The sequence below is a fragment of the Lagopus muta genome, chromosome 6, assembly GCF_023343835.1.
Source record: "Lagopus muta isolate bLagMut1 chromosome 6, bLagMut1 primary, whole genome shotgun sequence".
Lineage (NCBI taxonomy): Eukaryota > Metazoa > Chordata > Aves > Galliformes > Phasianidae > Lagopus > Lagopus muta.
In genome coordinates, this window is record NC_064438.1 from 15084819 (window position 1) to 15105002 (window position 20184).

Genomic DNA, 20184 nt, shown 5'->3' on the forward strand with positions numbered 1-20184 from the left:
CAGTAAAGTGTTGGGAAACAAATCTATTAAAAAAACACTTGAAACAGCAACAGAAATGTTTCTAAAAGCAGGCCTCATAAATACACCTTGAAGATTGCACATCTTGCTGGGAAAACCTCTATGAATTCTCAGACTTTTCTGTAATAGCACAGAGTTAACTCGAACCTATGCAACAATTGCTTGTTTCAGAACAGTATTTGGTTCTTCCATTGATTCATCCTTTTTATTGAATAGGACTCTAAGGAGTAGCCTGCTCTGATAGCATATATCATATTTACATGCTAACAATGAATAATCGTATTAAAATAAAACATTTTATCCCTAACGTGATCACTGGCTACAATAAAATTAAGACTACCTCCAGCAGTTCAGTGTTTTTAATCTCATAAGGAGGTAAATCTTTGATTCATCTTTGGTTGTTTTTTTTTTTGTTTTTTTGTTTTTTTTTTTAAATGCTAAAATCATCCACCAGAAATTGCATTTGGATCTCTTGACTGCTGCATCTTTTCAATTATTTCTACTGTTACTGGTAATCGTGCTTTTGTCAACCAGTAAGACTAGTTTTCTGTCTGTCCCTATAACAGTATGTTTATATTTCAGGGAGTTGATACACTTGCTCATTCACTTTTCTGAAGCTCTGCATGAAGCACAACTAAAACTTATACTAGTCATACCTCCGGCAGTTGCAGCAGGGTGAGTATTCCTATGCAGGCAGCATGTTGCAGACAAGAAATACTTTGTTATTTGATACACTGTAAAATTGAAAGCTTTATTTGTAGCTATGCTACTTAAATGAGTAAGAAATTCTTTGAGTTTGATTGCTTGATTCATGTTGCACTGAATAGTCTTAGTACTATATGTGAGCATAAATACATCATAACTTTTGAAATCAAAGTAAGTTGCAGGGGGACTTCCTGTTATGGTGTTAACCCCATAATGTCTAGTGAAAACTTCCAGGAGAACAAGAGCAGAGCAGTTGTGGAGTTTAATAACTTGTTGCCAAGGAGTGAAAAGAATTGTCACAAAAATAGCACATAAAAAAGGCTTTCTGTGCCCCTGGGCATAATTTCACCTATGATAGATAATGCTCATCTTTAATCAAGTAAGATTGGACTCTTCTTCTATAATAGGGTTGTGTCTTTTCTAAAATTATTTGGTTTGACTTAGTTGTTCACATGTACAGAAAAAGAATTTAGGAATTCTAAATACTGTCTTCCTTCTAATTATTGTGTTTATTTGTGCAGTGATTTGTATCCAATAGGTGTGCCAGTGGATATGGATGAGCTCTTCGGTACACTAGCAGTATTCAGTTCATATCTTTCAGTGTTTATAGCAGAGAGATTTACTTTCTATGTTTAGATTTGTTGGCAGGAAAAAAAAGCGAGAAAAACCAAGAACAACAAAATCAAAACATACCTGGAAAATGAGAATATAATTTCAATATATGCAAAAAGAATTTGAATCCTCTTTATATTTTTATTTATATATATATTAAGAAAAGATACTACATTGTCTTCAAGACACATATAGTAAAGCTGTGATTTTTTTTTCTCCAGTTTGTACATCTCTAGTAGTACTATTTCTGGGAAGCCATTGGAAATGCACACTTCTGTGTTTTAGGAAATTTACATCTCACCCTTCCAGGTTTCACGTAATCAATCAGTGATTATATCCATGTAAGAGTAAGCAGATAGAACTGAAGCCATGTAGGTGGAAGGTGATTCATGATGTCAGCAGAGCGACAGAACTGCAGTGCTGTCATTTCAAACTGAAGTGTAGGCTATGCTAATGTCACTAAGCCTTTTCAGCAGGAGGTTTGCCTGCTATGAACAGAACTACTTGGTAACATTTGTTCATTTTTTGATACTTTTTCATGTCAAAAAAATGCATGGCATCCTTGCATTGTGAGCGTAGTTATATGTTGCCCTACTATGTAGAAGTGCTTATGGTATGCAATAGCATTACAAGGACATATTGCAAGGAAAGCATTATCTCATAGATAACTGTGACAATATGGGTACTGTACTCCAATATCTCTTTCCTTGTTCCTCAAATTATGGGTCCCTGTAATGAGAGTCTCTGTTATACCATAGATAAGCCAAGTATAGAAGTGTACACTGCAGTCTCTCAACTCTGAATAAGGAGTACCAAATCCCTGTTAGTTGTTTAAGATGGGCCTTTTCATTGTTTAAGGTTAGGTTTTTGTCATATACTGCAGAGTGACAAAGCATGACCCATTGTAGAGTCTTGCATACACAGAAAGTGGTTCAGAGTGCTACAAATGGTTCTGCTAACTGTAGAATAGGCATCAGATAAGACACATACAATGCTTCTACATCACTTTTGTTCTCTATCTCTGAATTTTACCTGATGGAATGCTATCTCCTTGTGGTTGTGCAATTCTTTTTGGCTTACTGGGCTTGACTTGCTGATAATGGTAACTGGGAAAGGCTGTTAATATTTGCATAGTCAGCAGTAAGAGATTTTTCTTCCCACATTTCCTTTTTTCTTCAACCAGCAGCCTTGCATGTGCGCATGAAAGTCCAGTAACGTGAGTTAGTCTTACATGGAGAGCTATTGTTAGGCAATTTTAGGTGAGTTATGAGACCACAAAAAAAAAAAAAAAAAATACTGATCACATCTGATTTCTCTTACTGTGAACCATGTAATTTCATGAACAGGCTCTCACAGTCATACTGCTTTACGACAGCACAGTTCTGGGGGAAGGGGGGGGGGAGAGTTGCTGGACAAGTTTCTAAATTTCTTGTAGACTGCCTTAATCTTTCTGAGTGTTTACTTTCAAGTTGCCAAAAAGGCTGACAAAAATGGAATGCCTGAACAAGCTTGTAAATGCCTTGGGTATTCTGCAGCTGGCCTTTTCTCTGCAATGATCTCAGGAAGTGTTTTATTGAGTTTTGTGGGGAAGTCCCCCAGCACTAAGGGGGAACTAAGCACTTCTGCCTACCAGGATCTGTGCAGAGCTTAAATGCTGCCTATTGAAAATATTTAGACAATGTGTAGTCAGTGACTAAAAATATCACACTGTTCTGAGAGCCATTCATATTGCCACTATAATTCTGATGACATTTCAGCTGTCAGTTAGTGATATAACCCCCTCTAAACCAAGTCCTGACTATAGGATACATGTTCCTTGCCTACAGAGGAAAGCAAGCTCCAATGTGATACCCACCTGTTATTTCATTCTTCAGTAGCTAGATGAAATCTGAGTGCAGTTAATTGAGTTGATTGTCTTAAAGTATGATTGAGGGTTTTTAAAATTATTTAAAATTTTTGAATATTATCTGAAATTATTTTTTCACTGTTACATGGTACAAATATTTTATACCTTTCAAATAAAGCAGCTGATGTAATGTAAAATCCCTTTCCTTCCACATGCTGCTGCCTACCAGTTTTTCAAGGGCAAAGAGGAATAAATTATCTGTCAATATTATAGCAAAAGCAAACAAGATTAATTCCGTGTGAATTGGTGAAGCAGTCAGTCAAAGCCCTCTGTTTCTACCTCAGTGCTAGTGTTCATGTTGTACTGTGTGAGTCTTCAGAACAATACCGTGTTTCTAGATCACTGTGGCATTAAGAGAATAGATTCAAGTCTCTGAAAACACCAGACTCTGCACACTGTGTATTGCCTCCCCCCCCCCCCCCCCCCCCCCCCATATGGTTTATTTTGTTTGTTCCCCATTCTTTTCCATGCTCTGTATTTTCTTCTGTCTTTCCTGCTTCAGAATATGCAGCTTATAATTCTGAGGCTGTTTGGTGTGTGGCAACACACAAAACCTTGTCATGCACCAAATCCAATTCAGGCCAAGAAAAGTCCTGACACTATACTCTTGCTAGATCACTGAAGTATTTATAGGACAACAGTCCTGCATGTGATATTCCTTTTTCTTTGTTGCATCATGTAAGTCTGCAACCTCTTCTAGACAGCACAGTAGAATGAGGAGGTGGTAGAAATTATAGCATTTACATAGAATATTGAGGATATTAGAAAAGGGAGCTTTTGATCAGGATGAGGCATTACATGTTGCAGTTAGATAGAGCTCCTGGGCAGCTGTGTTGTTCCTTATTATCTTAGTTGTTTTTGTGTAGCTTTTGAGAGCCATTTGTGTAGCTAGTAAAATGGGACCCTCAGGAAGGTAGGCTTTCTCTGTCATGAAAAGGTTGATAGGTCATTCAGGTTGCTTCATAATATAAAAGTTTAGAAGCTAAGTAATCCATTGATGGCTTTACTGTGAAAATGAAAGCTTTTTACTATTGAGAAGGTTCTAGAAACTGAATGACTATTTTGGTTATTACCCAATGAAGCGCTGGTACAGGTCTCAGTAAACCGAAGAGCGATACGCTTTGTACTGAATCATTACACCACAGTAACAACTTCAGTGCTTCTTTGAAATACAGACGCAGAAACCAAATCATGAAAAACCAATCCCTGCTCATGAGAACCTTTGCAACATGAAGAAACCATTAACAGTCATTCTTGGGATTTTTCTGGAACACCATGGGGTCATGTAACATAACAGAAAGCATAGCAACAACAGCAGAGCAGCAAGGTCCTAGGCTACTACAGCAAATAAAGACTTGCTCAAATGCAACAGTCATAGACACAGAATTAAAGGAAAGAAACTGCTTACCTTCAGGAGTCTTCAGATAGGCAGGGATCTCCAGCAAGATACTCCTTACCTCCACCGCCAACCCTTAAATGAGCTCTGGGAAGGGGTGGATCCTGGCTCCACTCCTTCCGGTCACTCAGGTGCATTGCATACACCTGAGCTCCCCTAGGATGGCCCTCCCTTCCCACCAGGTCCTCAATCACTGGTTCAGGTTATGACTTAGCATTTCTGCTGCAGTTAGTACACCTTAGTGTCACATGAACATTCAGGGGTGATAACAGAAATACTTTGAGATTCTCCTGCCGTGGTTAAATCAAAAATAATGAGAAAGAAGTAGGTCTTCTCTCCAGCCTGTCACTTATTCTAATCTTTCATGCTGCTGTCTTATGATTTGCATTATGATTTGTATTTCCTTTTTAAAGCAATTTTCTGTTCCTGTTAATTGTAATGTTACAGATAAAGCAAAGGAGAACACTTAAAGCCTTTTTTCTGAAATGCTTTATCAATCACTTGATCAGAAAAATGCATTTAAAATGCTAATGCATGCAGAGGTAAAATTTAAGTAACTGCTGTTAATAGTGGTTACAATGAGGTGCATTCACTTCCTTTGGCATTTGGGAGCATGTGGAAACAGCACAAACCTGAAGATAACTGCTCACTATGACACCTATTACTATTACCAGATTCATTTTCATACCCAGAATGACATACGTCTGTTCTGTTTAAATACAGTCACAGTCTAACTTTTATAGATCCTAAAGCAGGAGTGGAAGCTGCTGTAAGCTCTCTGCATTCATGTTTTGTTTTGGCCAAGATTTTCTGTCAGTAACTGTATCTTTCCATGCTGCTTAGCAGTCTAACACTGCTCTGAGGTTTGGACCTCCTGTAGCTATTGCCACTCCTGTAGCTGTGCTGAATATTGACAGGCTAGGGGGTTCACAGTTCCAAAACCTTTGTGAATTGGGATTCAGGGCTGCCCTGCTAGAGATGGGAAGAGCTGTCTATCCAAGGTGCAGTTTTTGACCTGGAACATATATTACACTCCTGCTCCTTGATGGCTTTGTTCTGTAAAGGGGTAGTAAAGTATTTCTGTTTCCCTGCACTTGAAAATAACAGTCATGGATTATATGAGAGGATTGAAAGTTCTCGTTCCTCTAAACAAGTTTGTTTCTTTATGTATTCCCAGTGTTTTTGGGATATATTCATAAACCTCTATGCAGGAGAATCACAGAATCGTAGAACTGTAGAGGCTGGAGGGGACCTCCAGAGATCATCAAGTCCAACTCCCCTGCAAAGCAAGGCCCCCTACAGCAGGTTGCACAGGAAAGCATCCAGGCGGGTCTTGGATATCTCCAGAGAAGGAGAATCCACAACCTCTCTGGGCAGCCCATCCAGCACTCTGTTACCCTTACCATGGAGAAGTTCCTTTGCGTATTGGTAGCAGAACTTCCTATGCTCCAGTTTATGGCCGTTTCCCCTTGTCGTGTCTCCACAGACCGCTGAAAAGAGAATAGATCAGTCACGTTCTGTTAGATTAATATTGTTATGTAGGACATCTACCTTGGTCTTCCATTCTTGTCCTTGTACTGTGGTCACTAGAAGAAACACTTCAACTTCTTGGGTAGGACAGAAAGTCAAAAACACATCCATCATTTATGGAAACATCCTAAAATATATACAATCCACAGTTGCTTTAAAGCTTATAAATATGTTGGATTTAATGATAAATGTAAGAAGAATCTTGATTTTATTTTTTCTGCCTTTACTTTTTAGACAGTAGCTGTGCGTGGAAATCCTGATTTACAGGATAAGAAAGCTTCTACTGAAATGTGCTTCCCATTGTGTATTGAATATCTTATTTTTTGTCTCTTGATTTGAATTTCAAGACTTACACAGGGTTGAAGCATCCTTTAATGCATCTATATCCTTTATTTGTTGCAGTCACTGTAGACCGTTAACCAAAAAGACTGCAAAAGGCATGGAAATAAGTACCATCAAGAATCAAATAATATCTCTGAGTTCAGCAGCTGGCAAAGGACTGATAAAGAAGACGTGGAATATCCTACCCAGCTGGGATCCTAGGAGCTGAAACATTATTTCTTTTGTGTTCTACCCTGATTAAAATTTAAAGAGAGTGCATAGTTAAATGTAAGCAGTTTATTTAGGAATTTGTAATTTATACTCCTTTGATATGCATTAAGATCAAAGCAGTCTGGCAGCAAACACTATCTGAAAAAAGACACTTTTAAGAGCTAAAAATATCAGTTTGCTTCAGGAAAAACTGTCTGGAAAATGCATCGTTGTGCATGAGATCACTTGTATGGTGCAGGAAGAAAACATATTGGGTCATTTGTTTAATTTTTTGGATGCAGTTTTTGCAAGCAACTTAAACTAAGAGATCCACTGTCTGATGCTTGCTTGCATAACAAAGTATCCTGTAAAGCCTTTGACTTTTGGTTTGCTTTTGAAATGTTCTGAACTACAGGAAATCCTCACAAGAGGGGGAAAACAGCAGACATTTCATCTATCTGTATAGAGCATTTAAAAATGCATCTGTTTACGGCATTGTCCAGAGAAAGTTATACTAGTATAAACAGTGAAATGTCAATGCATGTAGAGGCTGATGGGGAGGCAGGAATCCAACAAGCTTTGCTGTCACAGAGGTCTCAGCATCAAACACAATCAGATGGCTCACGTTTCCATCCACTGGATGTCCAAGAAGTGCATCATATTTGCAAGAGAAAAAGCAGAAACCAAAGCTGTGATGGACACTGTGTGTAGATATTATGCAGCAACTACACTTGGGATGGGTCTTGTTGTGTACCTCTGAGAAAAGGTGCTAGGGCTGTTGTGTTATGTAAATGGTTGCTTGTGCAGATGGTTTGCTGAAGACTTCCAGCCTGTCTTTCAACAGATTGTCTCAAAATGTTAGAGCGTGTTACTGCTTTTAGCATGTATGGATGTGGAAGCAGGTAGAAGTTAAATGAGCACTGTATTTAAAACAGCAAGGTGTGGGCAGATAAGTTTTGCTCTTGATCACTGAATAATTGGTGATGAAGGGTAACTCTGTTTGCGCTGACTAATCCTGGCCTCAGTATAATTCCAACCTTAAAAAATTCTGAACATGATATTACATAGGCTTTTATTACTAATCACAGAATCATAGAATGGCCTGGTTTGAAAAGGACCACAGTGATCCTCTAGTTTCAACCCCCCTGCTATGTGCCAACCAGCAGCCCAGGCTGCCCAGAGCCACATCCAGCCTGGCCTTGAATGCCTCCAGGGATGGGGCATCCACAGCCTCCTTGGGCAACCTGTTCCTGTGCATCACCACCCTCTCTGTGAAAGTAGTATTGCAAGCCTCTTCAAATATTGTAGCTGTGCAGGAAGAGGCTACTTTTTATGTTGTAGTCTGGTTTCTGATTTGCTAGTGGTACTAATGTTTCCTTTTTCTGCCTCTATTTTTCTATTTTTGGGGCTAGTTTGTTTGCTGTGGTGTTAGTTTTTGTTGTTTTGTTTCAAGTAGGAACTGGTGTTTTAAAAAAGCACATTAATATAGGTATTAGCTGGAGGTTAAATATGTCATTACAAGGAAAATATGAATGAGACTTGATATTTGGCTGCACCTGTCTTCTTAAGACTGCAAATCAAAGAGATTGAGTTATTTTCTTTGCTTCGCTAAACTTTATAATACTTCAGGAATGCTTTTTCACTGGAAAAAAAAAGGCTTTGAATTTGAATAGCAACCTTTGCCTTTTGCAATTAGCTGAATTTAACCTGATTGGATGGTTACATAGTTTGTTCAGGCTCAGCAACCCCTTCAGTAACACTCCTTTTTTGTTTCTGCGCTGAGTAAAGGCAGGCAAAAGGTCTGAGGATCCTCAGATAGGATGTTGTCTTCATAGGCATTCTGAAATTAAAATGCAATCAGGACATCTCTAGCGTTTATAGTTTATTACAGATTTAAGACACAGCATAACAGTGTTAAGGATCAGCTATGTGGATGTTAAGTCATAAAAAGCTGTTATTCCTGCTGAAAATTGTGTGAAATAACTCTGTATTTACAGATTGTTGACTTTCCTCAGAGTTTTATTGTCTGATGAAGTAGGAGCCTGTGAACAAAGCAGCAATAAAAATAGTATTGGCTTCATCACAAATTTCATAATATAACACTGTGTTCTTTACTTACATATAGGTGCTTTGAATAAGCTGTTTATGTTCTATATGATGGGTATTTTACAAATCCTATCCTGAGGTTGCAAGGCAGTGGCTGCTCCTTGAATAGGAGATCATTTTTTCTCCTGAAGTTGTATAGAATCTCTAAGTGAAGAGTAAAATCTCAAATAAATGCAAGAAACCCTTTGATTTGCTTGACATACCACTGACAGCTTTATTTTTCTTTATAAAGAAAGATTACATTTAAGATAGTGAGAACTTGTTTTGTCATGTTCGGAGGGTAGGATGGAGCTGCATTTTTGCACCGGTCATTTTATTACTGTTAAGAGTTCACAGTTAGTGTTACAGTGTGTTAAACTAGTGATTGCTACTGTTGTTTGTGCTTGGAGTTTCAAATGTATCAGTCCTGCTTAGAGTACATGGAATACAATTTTAAGAACAGATTGATTCAATTGTTTAAGAAGCCTGAAGGAACACAAGGTGGCTTTATGCATTGGTATTTCTATCAAGTCCAACTTGATAATATTAAATAGCAGCATACAAAATAGCCTCTGTTCTTACCTGTATCTTAATAACATGCTTACCAGTACAAATCAGAGGTGATTGAGCAGTCCTTGCAGAATGTGGTATATGGGATAATTACTTTTCATTTTGAGATGATTGGCACAGGGATGTCAGGGTGACGAAAGGCAAATATTACACTTCCCAGTGCTGGGAAGTCTCGTGGAAAACCGTTTGGGAGTGCTGTGTTTATTGGAAGATTTAGAAAAATGGAGTGATTAGAGGAAAGAAAGAAAAAATGCTAAAAAATAGATAATGTCTTATTTGAGGAGAGCTTGGAGGACACTGCAAGGAGGAAAGGAAGAGCAACGCCTTTATTAAAGTATTTGGGTGACAGAGTAAGTGCCCCCTAAGTGCCTGTTTTGCAGAAGAGTGCAAGGAAGGAGAGCTGAGCCACTGGGAGAAGAAGGAAAGAGTACACTCTGTAACCTCCTTCCTCTGTCCCAGGAACAAAGGAAGCACAGATACAGCTTTCCCTTGTTTCCTTTGAGCTGTGAGTTGCTCCTTGTGCAGGCTGTGTACCTGAGACTCAAGCTAACCTTAGTCTTTGTTAGTAGATACCTTTTGAAAACTTTCATTGTTAAGCCTTCCTACTAAAGTTTGAGGCAAGCCAAAAATCTGAAGAAGTTTTTCTTTTAGTTAAGATTAAAAAAGGTAGGTGGGGAATATAACAGAAAAGGAATGAAGGGAGCTGAAGGATTTGGCATTCTGTTCTTAGATTGAGACTTTACGGGCATGCGTTCATCCTCAAATAAAATTTTTAACCTGAATCAAAATACCGGACAAACATTTCCAAAACAATGTCAAAAACACTGAAGATGGTCATACTGTTAAATTTAGAGCCTGATATGGATTTCATTACTTATCTAAAACTGACACAGCATTCATATGATAGAACAGTCTCTTAAGAGATAACGTGGCTGTTTTATTCCTGCTCTGAGCAATTTGCCACATTTGTATGTGAAACACAGAATCTCTGTGTGTTTCTGCTTCTTTTCAATTCTCAGCTATGTCCCAACCATAATTTTTAACTGCTGCTTCTTGCTGTGGTTGATCTCTTTTAATGAAAATGAATTGGAAATCATAGCACTTTTTACATTGCAAACAGTCTGAAGTTTTAAAATTTGATAACTGATTTGGATTATGCCAAGGCCACGTGTTGTTTACACTACACTTTTTAAAAGCAATGAGAAGTTGCTTGCTGCAGGTATTTTTGTTTTATATATGCATTATGAGATGAGGGACTTCCAGAAAAACTGAAAGTATCTCAAAAGACATTACTTCATAGCTGTAGTTAGACTAGAGAGATTATAAAGCCCTGACAGTGCTTCACTGTGATTCAGCAATTTTCCTCTTTTTCTGACTTAAAGTGCTTTTGATTTAAGGCATCAAAGATAATGTATTTTACGTTCAAATGGCATGTCGTATTGTTTTGATAATCTTTGTTATAGTGTACTCATTGTTACAGAAACTAGATCTGTTGACATTCCTGAAAAGAGTCGGGAAGAATGATTCTGGACTGGTTTAGCTTTGTTTTTTTTTTTTTTTCAGTAGGGACTGAAGGAGTTTTGGCAGCATTGATTCCAAATTCCTGTTTCTTTGTAATGGGAAGACTAACTATGTCTGGTAGCTTTGAAACAGCATTCTTTTTTCTTAGGGTGTTGGGGAGAAAGCAGTTGATGCAGGTTCCTATTACATCTCATGGTGTTAAGGCAGCATTATTCCAAGATAGTTAGTAACTGTAAGTATTCAGTCTTTTTTTCCAAAGAAACTTATTTATTTGAAATCCTTCCGGAATTGCACGAGGGCTGTGAAGGTTAGAGTATACTGAACCTTTCTTCAGGAAGGAAGACATTATCTACATTAAAAATGGTTCTGTTGGAGCAGGAAGTGAAGAGAGAACCTTTCTGAAGAAGCTGGGAAGTTTTGTTTGTCTTCTCTGCTGTTCACATATAGATGTTTATATAGCAATTTTCCTCCTTTAGACTGCTAGTCTGACTGGTCAGAATGAGTGGATGTTTCTTCATGTTTTTTGTTTGTTGTGGCATTCAGCTGTCTCTTAGACCTGTAAGTTTTGTGTATCGAGATCTACCATTATATAATGGTGTGAATTGTTCTCTGTATAAGCTGTCAACAATGGATTTGGGGGAGGGACAACTACTTGCATCTATATGAGAACTGCTTTTTAAAATACTGTTGCTAAAGTTCAAATGATTACAATCTTTGTTATGCTAAACTTTGTGTAATCTGTTCAGCTATGTACAAGAAGGAAATGCTTAAACAGTAAACATTTGCTCTTGGAACTCTAACAGAAAGCCAGACAACTGAACTGATGAAAGTCATTTAAGCAGCTGGAAGCAGAGGTGGCCAAAAACAAGGATTTCCTATTTGTGCCAAAATATCTTGCAGAACAGAAGTTCTGATATTCAGGTTCTTCAATTTGCTGTTCTAGAATGCTGTTTTAATACCTGCTCTAAAGTGTTTGCAAAATACTACTTTACTGTGCAACACACTCGCTCATTCTGCACTTTGGCCACAACAACCCCATGCAGCGTTATAGGCTTGGGGATGAGTGGCTGGATGAGTGTGAAGAAGAGAGGGACCTGGGGGTGTTGGTTGATGCTCAGCTGAACATGAGCCGGCAGTGTGCGCAGGTGGCCAAGAGGGCCAACAGCATCCTGGCCTGCATTAGAAATAGTGTGGCCAGCAGGAGCAGGGAGGTGATCACGCCTCTCTACTCAGCACTGGTGAGGCCGCACCTCGAGTACTGTGTTCAGTTTTGGGCTCCTCACTACAGGAAAAATGTTGAGGTCCTGGAGCGTGTCCAGAGAAGGGCAACAAAACTGGTGACGGGTCTGGAGCACAAGTCTTATGAGGCGCGGCTGAGGGAGCTGGGATTGTTCAGTCTGGAGAAGAGGAGGCTCAGAGGAGACCTCATTGCACTCTATAACTTCCTGAAGGGAGGTTGTGGTGAAGAGGGATTTGGCCTCTTCTCCCAGGCAATGAGCAGGACACGGGGAAATAGCCACAAGTTGTATCAGAGGAGGTTTAGATTAGACGTAAGGAAGAACTATTTCTCTCAGAGTGGTCAGGACTGCAATGGCTGCCCAGGGAGGTGGTGGAGTCGCCATCCCTGGCAGTGTTCAAGAGGTGTCTGGATGACGTGCTGCGTGATGTGGTTTAGTGCTTGTGGTGGCAACGGTGATGAGGAGACGGTTGGACTGGATGATCTTATAAGTCATTTCCAACCTTGTGATTCTATGATTCTATGATTCTATATCTTATTGCTTGTGAGCAAAAAATGCCCTGTTGAATTTGGAATTAAACGTGCCTTTTATTTTCCACTTTCTTTTTTTTTTTTAATTCTGGACTTGGAAAAAAACGTAGTAATACTGCTGCAGTCTTGGCAAATAGTCCATATCAAACCGTTTGTCTTTATTGGCTTCATGAGATGCACAGCAGTAGTGCAGCTGCTTTCATTTGAAAGCTGCAGGAATCTGAACCACTCTTCTGTCTTCAAATATTTGAACATAATATGTGCTCCTCATCAAAGTTCGGCAAAATCCCTTACTTAGGTGTCCAAATTTGAATATGTAAGAGTAGAAAAATCTACAATCTCTCTCCCTGTTATTTAAAGCTCCTTTAAGTACCATGTCAGTATTTTCCACCTCTAAACTTCCACTTCTCTAAAATTCAGATTTTAGCTATTCAATTTATTGTCTACAAAAAACATTCTAGAGGTGACTGTCTTAAATAGCTGCAGTACTTTCTTTCCTAAGGTGTTGTACAAAGAAAATTAGCAGAATCTATTTAATCTTCATTTCTGCTGTTCAGAGCTTTTCAGGGAGCAGAGGGAATCTGCTTATTTTTGTTGTCCTTCATCTGGGTTATGATTGGCAGCAGGACAGAGAATTTGTTCCTTGATCTTACTTTCTGCTGCCATGCTCCTTTTCTCCTTTGCTACAAATTTATATATGAATACTTTGTTGGAAAACAGGAGGAGTATATGATGGAAAATTGCTTACTGCCATTGCAGTTGCCCACCTCAGTAGATGCCACAATGAGCCAGTGTTTTGCATGTGTGTTAAAGGAAATAGGTGGTTTAATCTTCTAAAAGTTGACTAGGAGTGGACACTTGTAATCATTCAAATAATTTGTGTTTTCTTACCAAGTATCTGTCATATTCAGAAGCTGCTGAAGATTCACTGCCTTGCCTTAACTTGTGGGCAGGATGGAGATCCTTTAAATTTTGATAAGTAAACAATATCAGGGATCAAAATAGCAGAAAATCCCTTGCTTGTTTCAGATGAAGTTTTAAATAAACTAATTGTTATGTCAAATAACAGTATACTGTAGGAAAAAATAGTTTTGTTAAGTAGAGTTTATTAAATAGTATTCTGCTTTCACCAATACCTACAAAAAACCCACAACAATTGCTTTTACAGTTATTTATGATTAGCTACTGTATACACCGATGATGCTCTCCCATGCTTGTTTTTGCTAATAAAGGAATTCAGTGCTGGAAGATCATCTCTGTATTTGTAATGTACAAAAAATGAGATGTGGAAAGCAAAATCTGAAAACATTTCTGTACTAAGCACAGTTTCCTATTTGTTATGCCTAGTAGATAATAAATACCCTGCCTTCCATCTTCCCTGTAGTTGTTAATTTTCCTGTGAGTATCCTGAAAACAGCACTGTCAGGAATATGGAGGGTACAGTTATGTATGGAGATTTTGAAATCAGATTCTGTTCATAAAATTCAGCAGTGTAGGAGGCATAGAAATGATTCTTAAGTGGGCTGTCTAGACCAGCTGACTGGCATAATAGTTTTTAGTGCATATTAGAGAACTTGTAAAGTATGTGTGTTTTAAATGACAAGATACAGCTTGAAATACAAGTTTATACTGAGGAGAGCAGAAAACTAGATAGGAGATGACTGCTGAATACTTTCTGAGTAACTGTTACTGGAAAAAGTTTGATAATTTCTTCTAATGATAGTAATACTACTGAATCATACTTTATATCATGGCATTGGGCTCATGGGTTTTGTTTCTTTACTATGCAGAGGCTTTACTTCAAGTGAAGATCTGCCAGTTGCATCATCTCTTTATAGACTAGGATCTGTTAGCTGCAATAAATCTGGATGCTTATTAATGGCTTTAAGGGACACATGTTTTCCTTGCTGAAAACTTCTCTGTTTTTGCTACTGTTTGTTGGGCTGTCAGCTCCAGTACAGCATGGCTGTGACTACAGCTATGAACGGTTTGATGCATTTTTTATAGACTTAGAAATGACTTGAGAGGAACACATCTACTCTTAGAAGTAAGTGGCTTTTTAAAGACTGCACCTCACTATATAAAATTAATGCAACTGAAGTCTGGCTGTACTCTCATGTGTTGAAACAATTGTACACATCACCTTTTGAATTCTCACTGGAGAGAGTCATTAAAATAATCTGTAGGTCAACTAATGATGTTCAAAGAGAGGTGGGTATAAAAGAATATATTCCTTACCATGTCTGGTGTTCATAATTACCAGTTCTGAGCCAGCTGCCATCCAGCAATGACTGCATAAATTTCAGAGCGATGTTGGAAAACTTTCAAAAAAAAAATAAAATAAAATAAAAAGAAAGAAAAAAAAGGTGGTGGAGATGAGCGTTTTAGTTTTTGTGAGGAGGAATTAAGCCTACATTTGGTGTGTTAGAATTTTTAAATTAGGTTCATATGCTCTAGGGTACAAGCTTGTTTTGCGTGATGTTCTGCTATTGGAGCATGACTTGCCTGGGCATTCAGCCCTGGCACTCAAGTTACTAGAATAGTTTGGAAATTAGGAGAACCAAATGGTGACACAGTGAATGTTCATTTTTTTGCATAAATGATTCCTCTGAAGAGGCTGAAGCAATGTGACAGGAACGATACTAAAGATGAACCTTTAATGTAAACAGTAAATACAATGACAAGTCCTGAAATAGACTACTTCTTTGATATTCAGATATATCTGTTTTTGTCAAACTGATGGATTTATTTTATTACAGATTTCAGATGCAAATTCTGAAGTCACCTGAAAAATACAGTGTAAGCAGTGCAGACTGACCTGCCAGCATGCCTCAGCCCTAGCTGAAAGAATCTGTCAGAGGAAAGAAAGGACAGCAGTTTTCAGGCTCATTTGTTCCTGGGTGTCTGACGGGATTTCGTGCCGTCTTTTCAGGACCAGTAGTTGTTGGCACATTTTTCCTCCTTGAGTTCTGCTGCTGGTTTAAACCAGATGGGCCACAGGTAATTAGTTTGGCTTTATGAAAACTATGTAGGCTATTCCATGACAAGAACAGATCCCATGTTTCTCTCTATTTGGAGAGCAAGTACTGCAAAGGCAACAGCTGGGATGGGATATGCATATTAAGGAAGAGTGCCAGCCCTCAGTGTTCTGCAAAAATTCCGTTTGGTTCGCAAATCCTATTTTGTTTCCTGACCAAAATACAGCAAGATTTTATTTGTCACTCAGTTCCCCAATGATGTGGAGCTCTCTTATTTTGTGAAGTGACCACTCTTGGCTCTTTTGTATTGTGAAACTCTGGCACTCAGTTAGCAGTTTTCTTGCTTGTCAAATTGTCTAGATTTCTTTTTGTTTTTTAAATGCCTATCCTGATCTAATTTGGGAGTTTAGTAGAGAGATTCTTGCCATTAAGAAAAAGTGAATAAAAGTTGGGAATGCTAATAACATCAGGGAAAGTCATGCTTGTGTTTTTATGATGGATTCATTTTTGTTGTTCAATTTGTGATTTTTCTGGTGCTCAACTGACAGAGTCCTTATACTTTCTGAAGGCATCTTAATTTTATAATTCCTTTTGTGAAATTAGTACAGCAGCTGAAGGCAGTATGTAAGAAAGGACTGCTGTCCTTTCTTTCCTCTGACAGATTCTTTCAGGTAGGGCTGAGGCACGCTGGCAGGTCAGTCTGCACTGCTTACACTGTATTTTTCAGGTGACTTCAGAATTTGCATCTGAAATTTGTAATAAAATAAATCCACCAGTTTGACAAAAACAGGATAATTGGATAATTATTTTTCTGAATTCAGTTTGCATGGATGGCATGAGTTCTTAAAATCTACCAGTGAACAAGTGTTAGCATAATGTTCCCAGATTACCTGCACCGTTAGAAGGTTCACCCTAATGTCTACCTCAGATCTGCTTGTTTTGTAATTTATAGTCATTTGTTGTCCTGTTCCAAGCAGAGATCGTTGTCAGAGATAATCAACCCTTACACTGAACAGGGAAGTCTGACAGCTGATGATCTGTATTGGAAAGACAATAGCTTGCCCATTTGTTCTGTGCATCAGCAAACTGATGCATTACTGCAGCGACAACCTCTGTCCTGAACTGTGAGCCATTCACTCAAATTTTTCAAAAATCTGATCTTAAAATTTCAGTATAGAACTTTTGATGTTTACCATAAAATGTTCTAGTGTTTGTATGAGTTGTTTAAACAGTGTTTAAGTGTTTGGTCTTGGATTTTACCAGGTTTTTCACATTCCTTCACTGCTACGTGGAAACTGCTAAATTATGATCTGGAATGTGAATTCAGTAGATGAATAGGCAAAGCTACCTAGAAAATAGAAGAGGTAACATAGCTTATCTTTGGAATGTTGGCTCAAAATATTACAAATGCTTAGAAATCAAGGCAGAAATGTGGAATTATGCAAAATAGTATGAGGATCACACATTTTCTGTTCTTAACTCCAAGTCATCTCATTATATTAATGCCACATTAAGAGATGCAGGATCCTCTTTCTCAAAATGTTGATCCCTTCTGTGATGTTGGTACTCATCATGATTCCAACTAACTGTTTAACCAGGGTTTTTTATAGGGCCGATAATGGCATCCATTAATAGGAAGGCAATAACTGACAGTAATTTTGTTTTAAAATGCACGGTGTTTATGTGATGCTGTCCCAGAATGGTAAGCTTGTGATAACAAATGATAAGTTTTCATTTAAGAAAGCAAATTCCTTCCCTTGTCTCTTGAGACTGACAACTGGTTGTGTAAAATGACTGATTTCCACAAAATTGAACCAGAAAATATAAACGTAAATAAGAAGTAAAACCGATGCTCGTGCTTTTGCTTTTTATAAACTTGTTTGGCAATCCTGTTTGTTTATATTTACTAAACTAACTGTAACTGTTTGCACACTTAATAAAAATATATTCCCAGTTTAAAAAGCCATATGTTGTCAATAAATTAGACCCCAAAAGCAGGTCAGTATAAATTCTGTGTTTAGATCAGTACTGCAGGCAGTGAAACGCTCCATTTTCCTGTGGTGGCTGTTGAGCATCTTAAATCTAGAGGAAGAGAATTCATAAACCAAAAGGTTCTCAAGGTGTATAATAATTATTATGCATATGTTAAATAAATTAAGTGAGAAGTACTAGGTTTTGGCTAGTAGCGTTCATTCTTAGTGGTTTCCTACAGAGGAACTTGCAAATACTGCCCTTCAGATGTTAGATACATCTTAAACTTTCCCTCTTCCCCCCCAGATATATATAAAAAATAATATGATTGACCCTGAGAACAAAAAAAAGGTGAGGAGAGATTCAAGCCTGCAAGTAAAGAATAATTTTACTGTTTGTGTGTTGGTTTTTTTTTCCACTGTGGTGTTTATCTGGTGTTCTTTCAATTTGAATTTTTTGACGTAATGCACTCAACTTCCTTCAGGTCTTTCCTATGAACGGCCATAGATAAGCTTCTGTTGGAAGCCTGTAAATCTGGACTCTAAGTCAGTCTGCAGCTAATGTAATGATTTTGTGCTAACTGTAATATTTTGTGTGTTGTTGTACTTAAAAGTTAACTTGATGCTCATGGTGTCTCAGCACAGTAGAAATTAACTGCTAACTGTTTAAGTTTCCATTTTTTATTTCCTCATTCTTTAAAAATTTTCGTTTCTTGTGATGAAGTTTCTCTGGCTTCATTAACAGTACAGCAATCTTTGATATTATGTGAACAAAATATGGTTTGCAGATGTTAAGATGATGGGATTTGGTTGGAAGGGCAAGGAGGTTCCTGTTTCTCTCTTCCGAGTCTCTTCCAAGTCTCATGTGTGAAACTGGGAGAGTCTTCTGAGAGGAGAACCAGATGAAAGAACACAACCAGAAGAGCATATGTGAGCACTGGTGATTGTACTGCTTTTATGGAGTTACCTTTGTTGGATTTTTTCTTTCTGTTCTAAAAGGAATAGGACTTGCACAGAGAGTGTAAGCAGAGGAAGAGCTTTTTAATAACTTGGAATTTATTAATTGTCTCTCCAGCAATTGATGTACCTCAACACTGTGATCAAAAAACTTTGTTTGTTTTATTTTTGTACAGTCCCTGATTTGTCATACTGATCTGGAAGTGTAGGCTGCAGAATAAGATAATGTGTTTAAGCTCTGATTTAACTGAGATTTGGGGTGTACTATCGTTTAGATTTCTTCAGCTCTTGCAACTTTTTGTTCTCAAAAGGGAACTATAGAAAAAGAATGCAGTTTTACAAATGTGTGTATTTGAATACTAATCACGTGCATTTTCTGAAATGCTTACTGAGTGATGTGCATCTGTATAACAGTCTTGATACATTGTCTGCAGGGATGTGCTCACTGATGGAGAGGTCAGATCATGCCATGCATTTTAAGATCCCCTATCAGCTGCATGGAATTCAGCCCACTACTATGTATTAAATCTGTTTTCATCTGTCTGAGAATCTGTCTTTTTGGTTAATTGTTCAGTATGGTCACGTTCTTTTCTGACAGCAGGATTAGATCTATAATTACTGTTCAAGCTCTGAACAGGAGTATCATATGAAGGTCCCGTTGTTGACTTGCCTGCTTCATCCAATACTATTGCAGGCACAGATTAATTCTGTTTTTATTCTGATTTCACAGAAAACAAGGTGTCTCTAAGCTTTATCTGTTCTGTTCTGTTCTTCATCCCTCTGCAGAAGCTTATTTAGTTTTTGACCAGTTTCAAACAAAGTGGACAGAGGAATAGAGTTTTATAGTCACATCCCTGCCACTTTGTAGGATTGGCATCTACTTCCTCAAGACCAAGCAGTGGGAGGGCATTGTAGTGGAACATTTATAAGACATCACAGAATCTACTTGCAAAACATCCATAGAAACCAGGATCTGTGTAGAACTTTGTTTTAAATATTGATAGAGGAGAATTACTTCAGTGAGCTGATTTTGGTGAAGCTAAAATGAGACAGAATAGCAACAAAACTGCCAAGAGGATTTTTACTGAGAAGAAAATGATTTAGGATTTTAACTTGTTTATTCATTTAACTGCTTCATTATCAATGCCTAGAATTGCATGCTCCACAGAGTGGAGATTTAGCTCTTTCTCGTGTTTACTATAGAACGGGCTGGATGCAGAAAGAACCAGTGCATTTGTATTCAGTGATCATGCATTAACTGAATTCAGTGGTCTGTTCATAAAATGCAATAGCATTATACTTCAGAGCAGCTAACTGTGAGGAGCTGTGAAAACTAATAAGATCTGTGGTGATGAAAGAGGAGAGAAGGGAAGATTTGCAAACAGCTGGTTTACAGAGAAAACAGAATTACACACAACAAGAGAATTAAGTCATTACTGAGCAGATGACTTCTGAAATAAACGTATAGAGGAAACAGAAAATCAATCAGCTTTCCATTATGAAGGACTATTCAGAGACACGAGGATAAAGAAAAGCTCTCCCTTATAAGAGAGGGAGAAGGTGAGGTAGCCAAACAAGAATGCAGTTCAAACCTGCAGGAATAGAAGTCAGTTACAAGACCTTTTTTTCTTATCTTA

General features: G+C 38.0%; 1 protein-coding gene across 8 annotated transcripts in view; it reads left to right on the top strand.

Annotated features, from left to right (window-relative positions):
• Positions 1-20184, top strand: part of CHID1 (chitinase domain containing 1) — a 120982-nt gene that overhangs the window by 16742 nt on the left and 84056 nt on the right. For all 8 annotated transcript variants that reach the window (XM_048948842.1, XM_048948843.1, XM_048948848.1 and 5 more), the window contains one exon: positions 601-693. In XM_048948842.1, coding sequence (XP_048804799.1) covers positions 601-693 — 93 coding nt within the window. The remainder of the gene's footprint in view (positions 1-600; positions 694-20184) is intronic.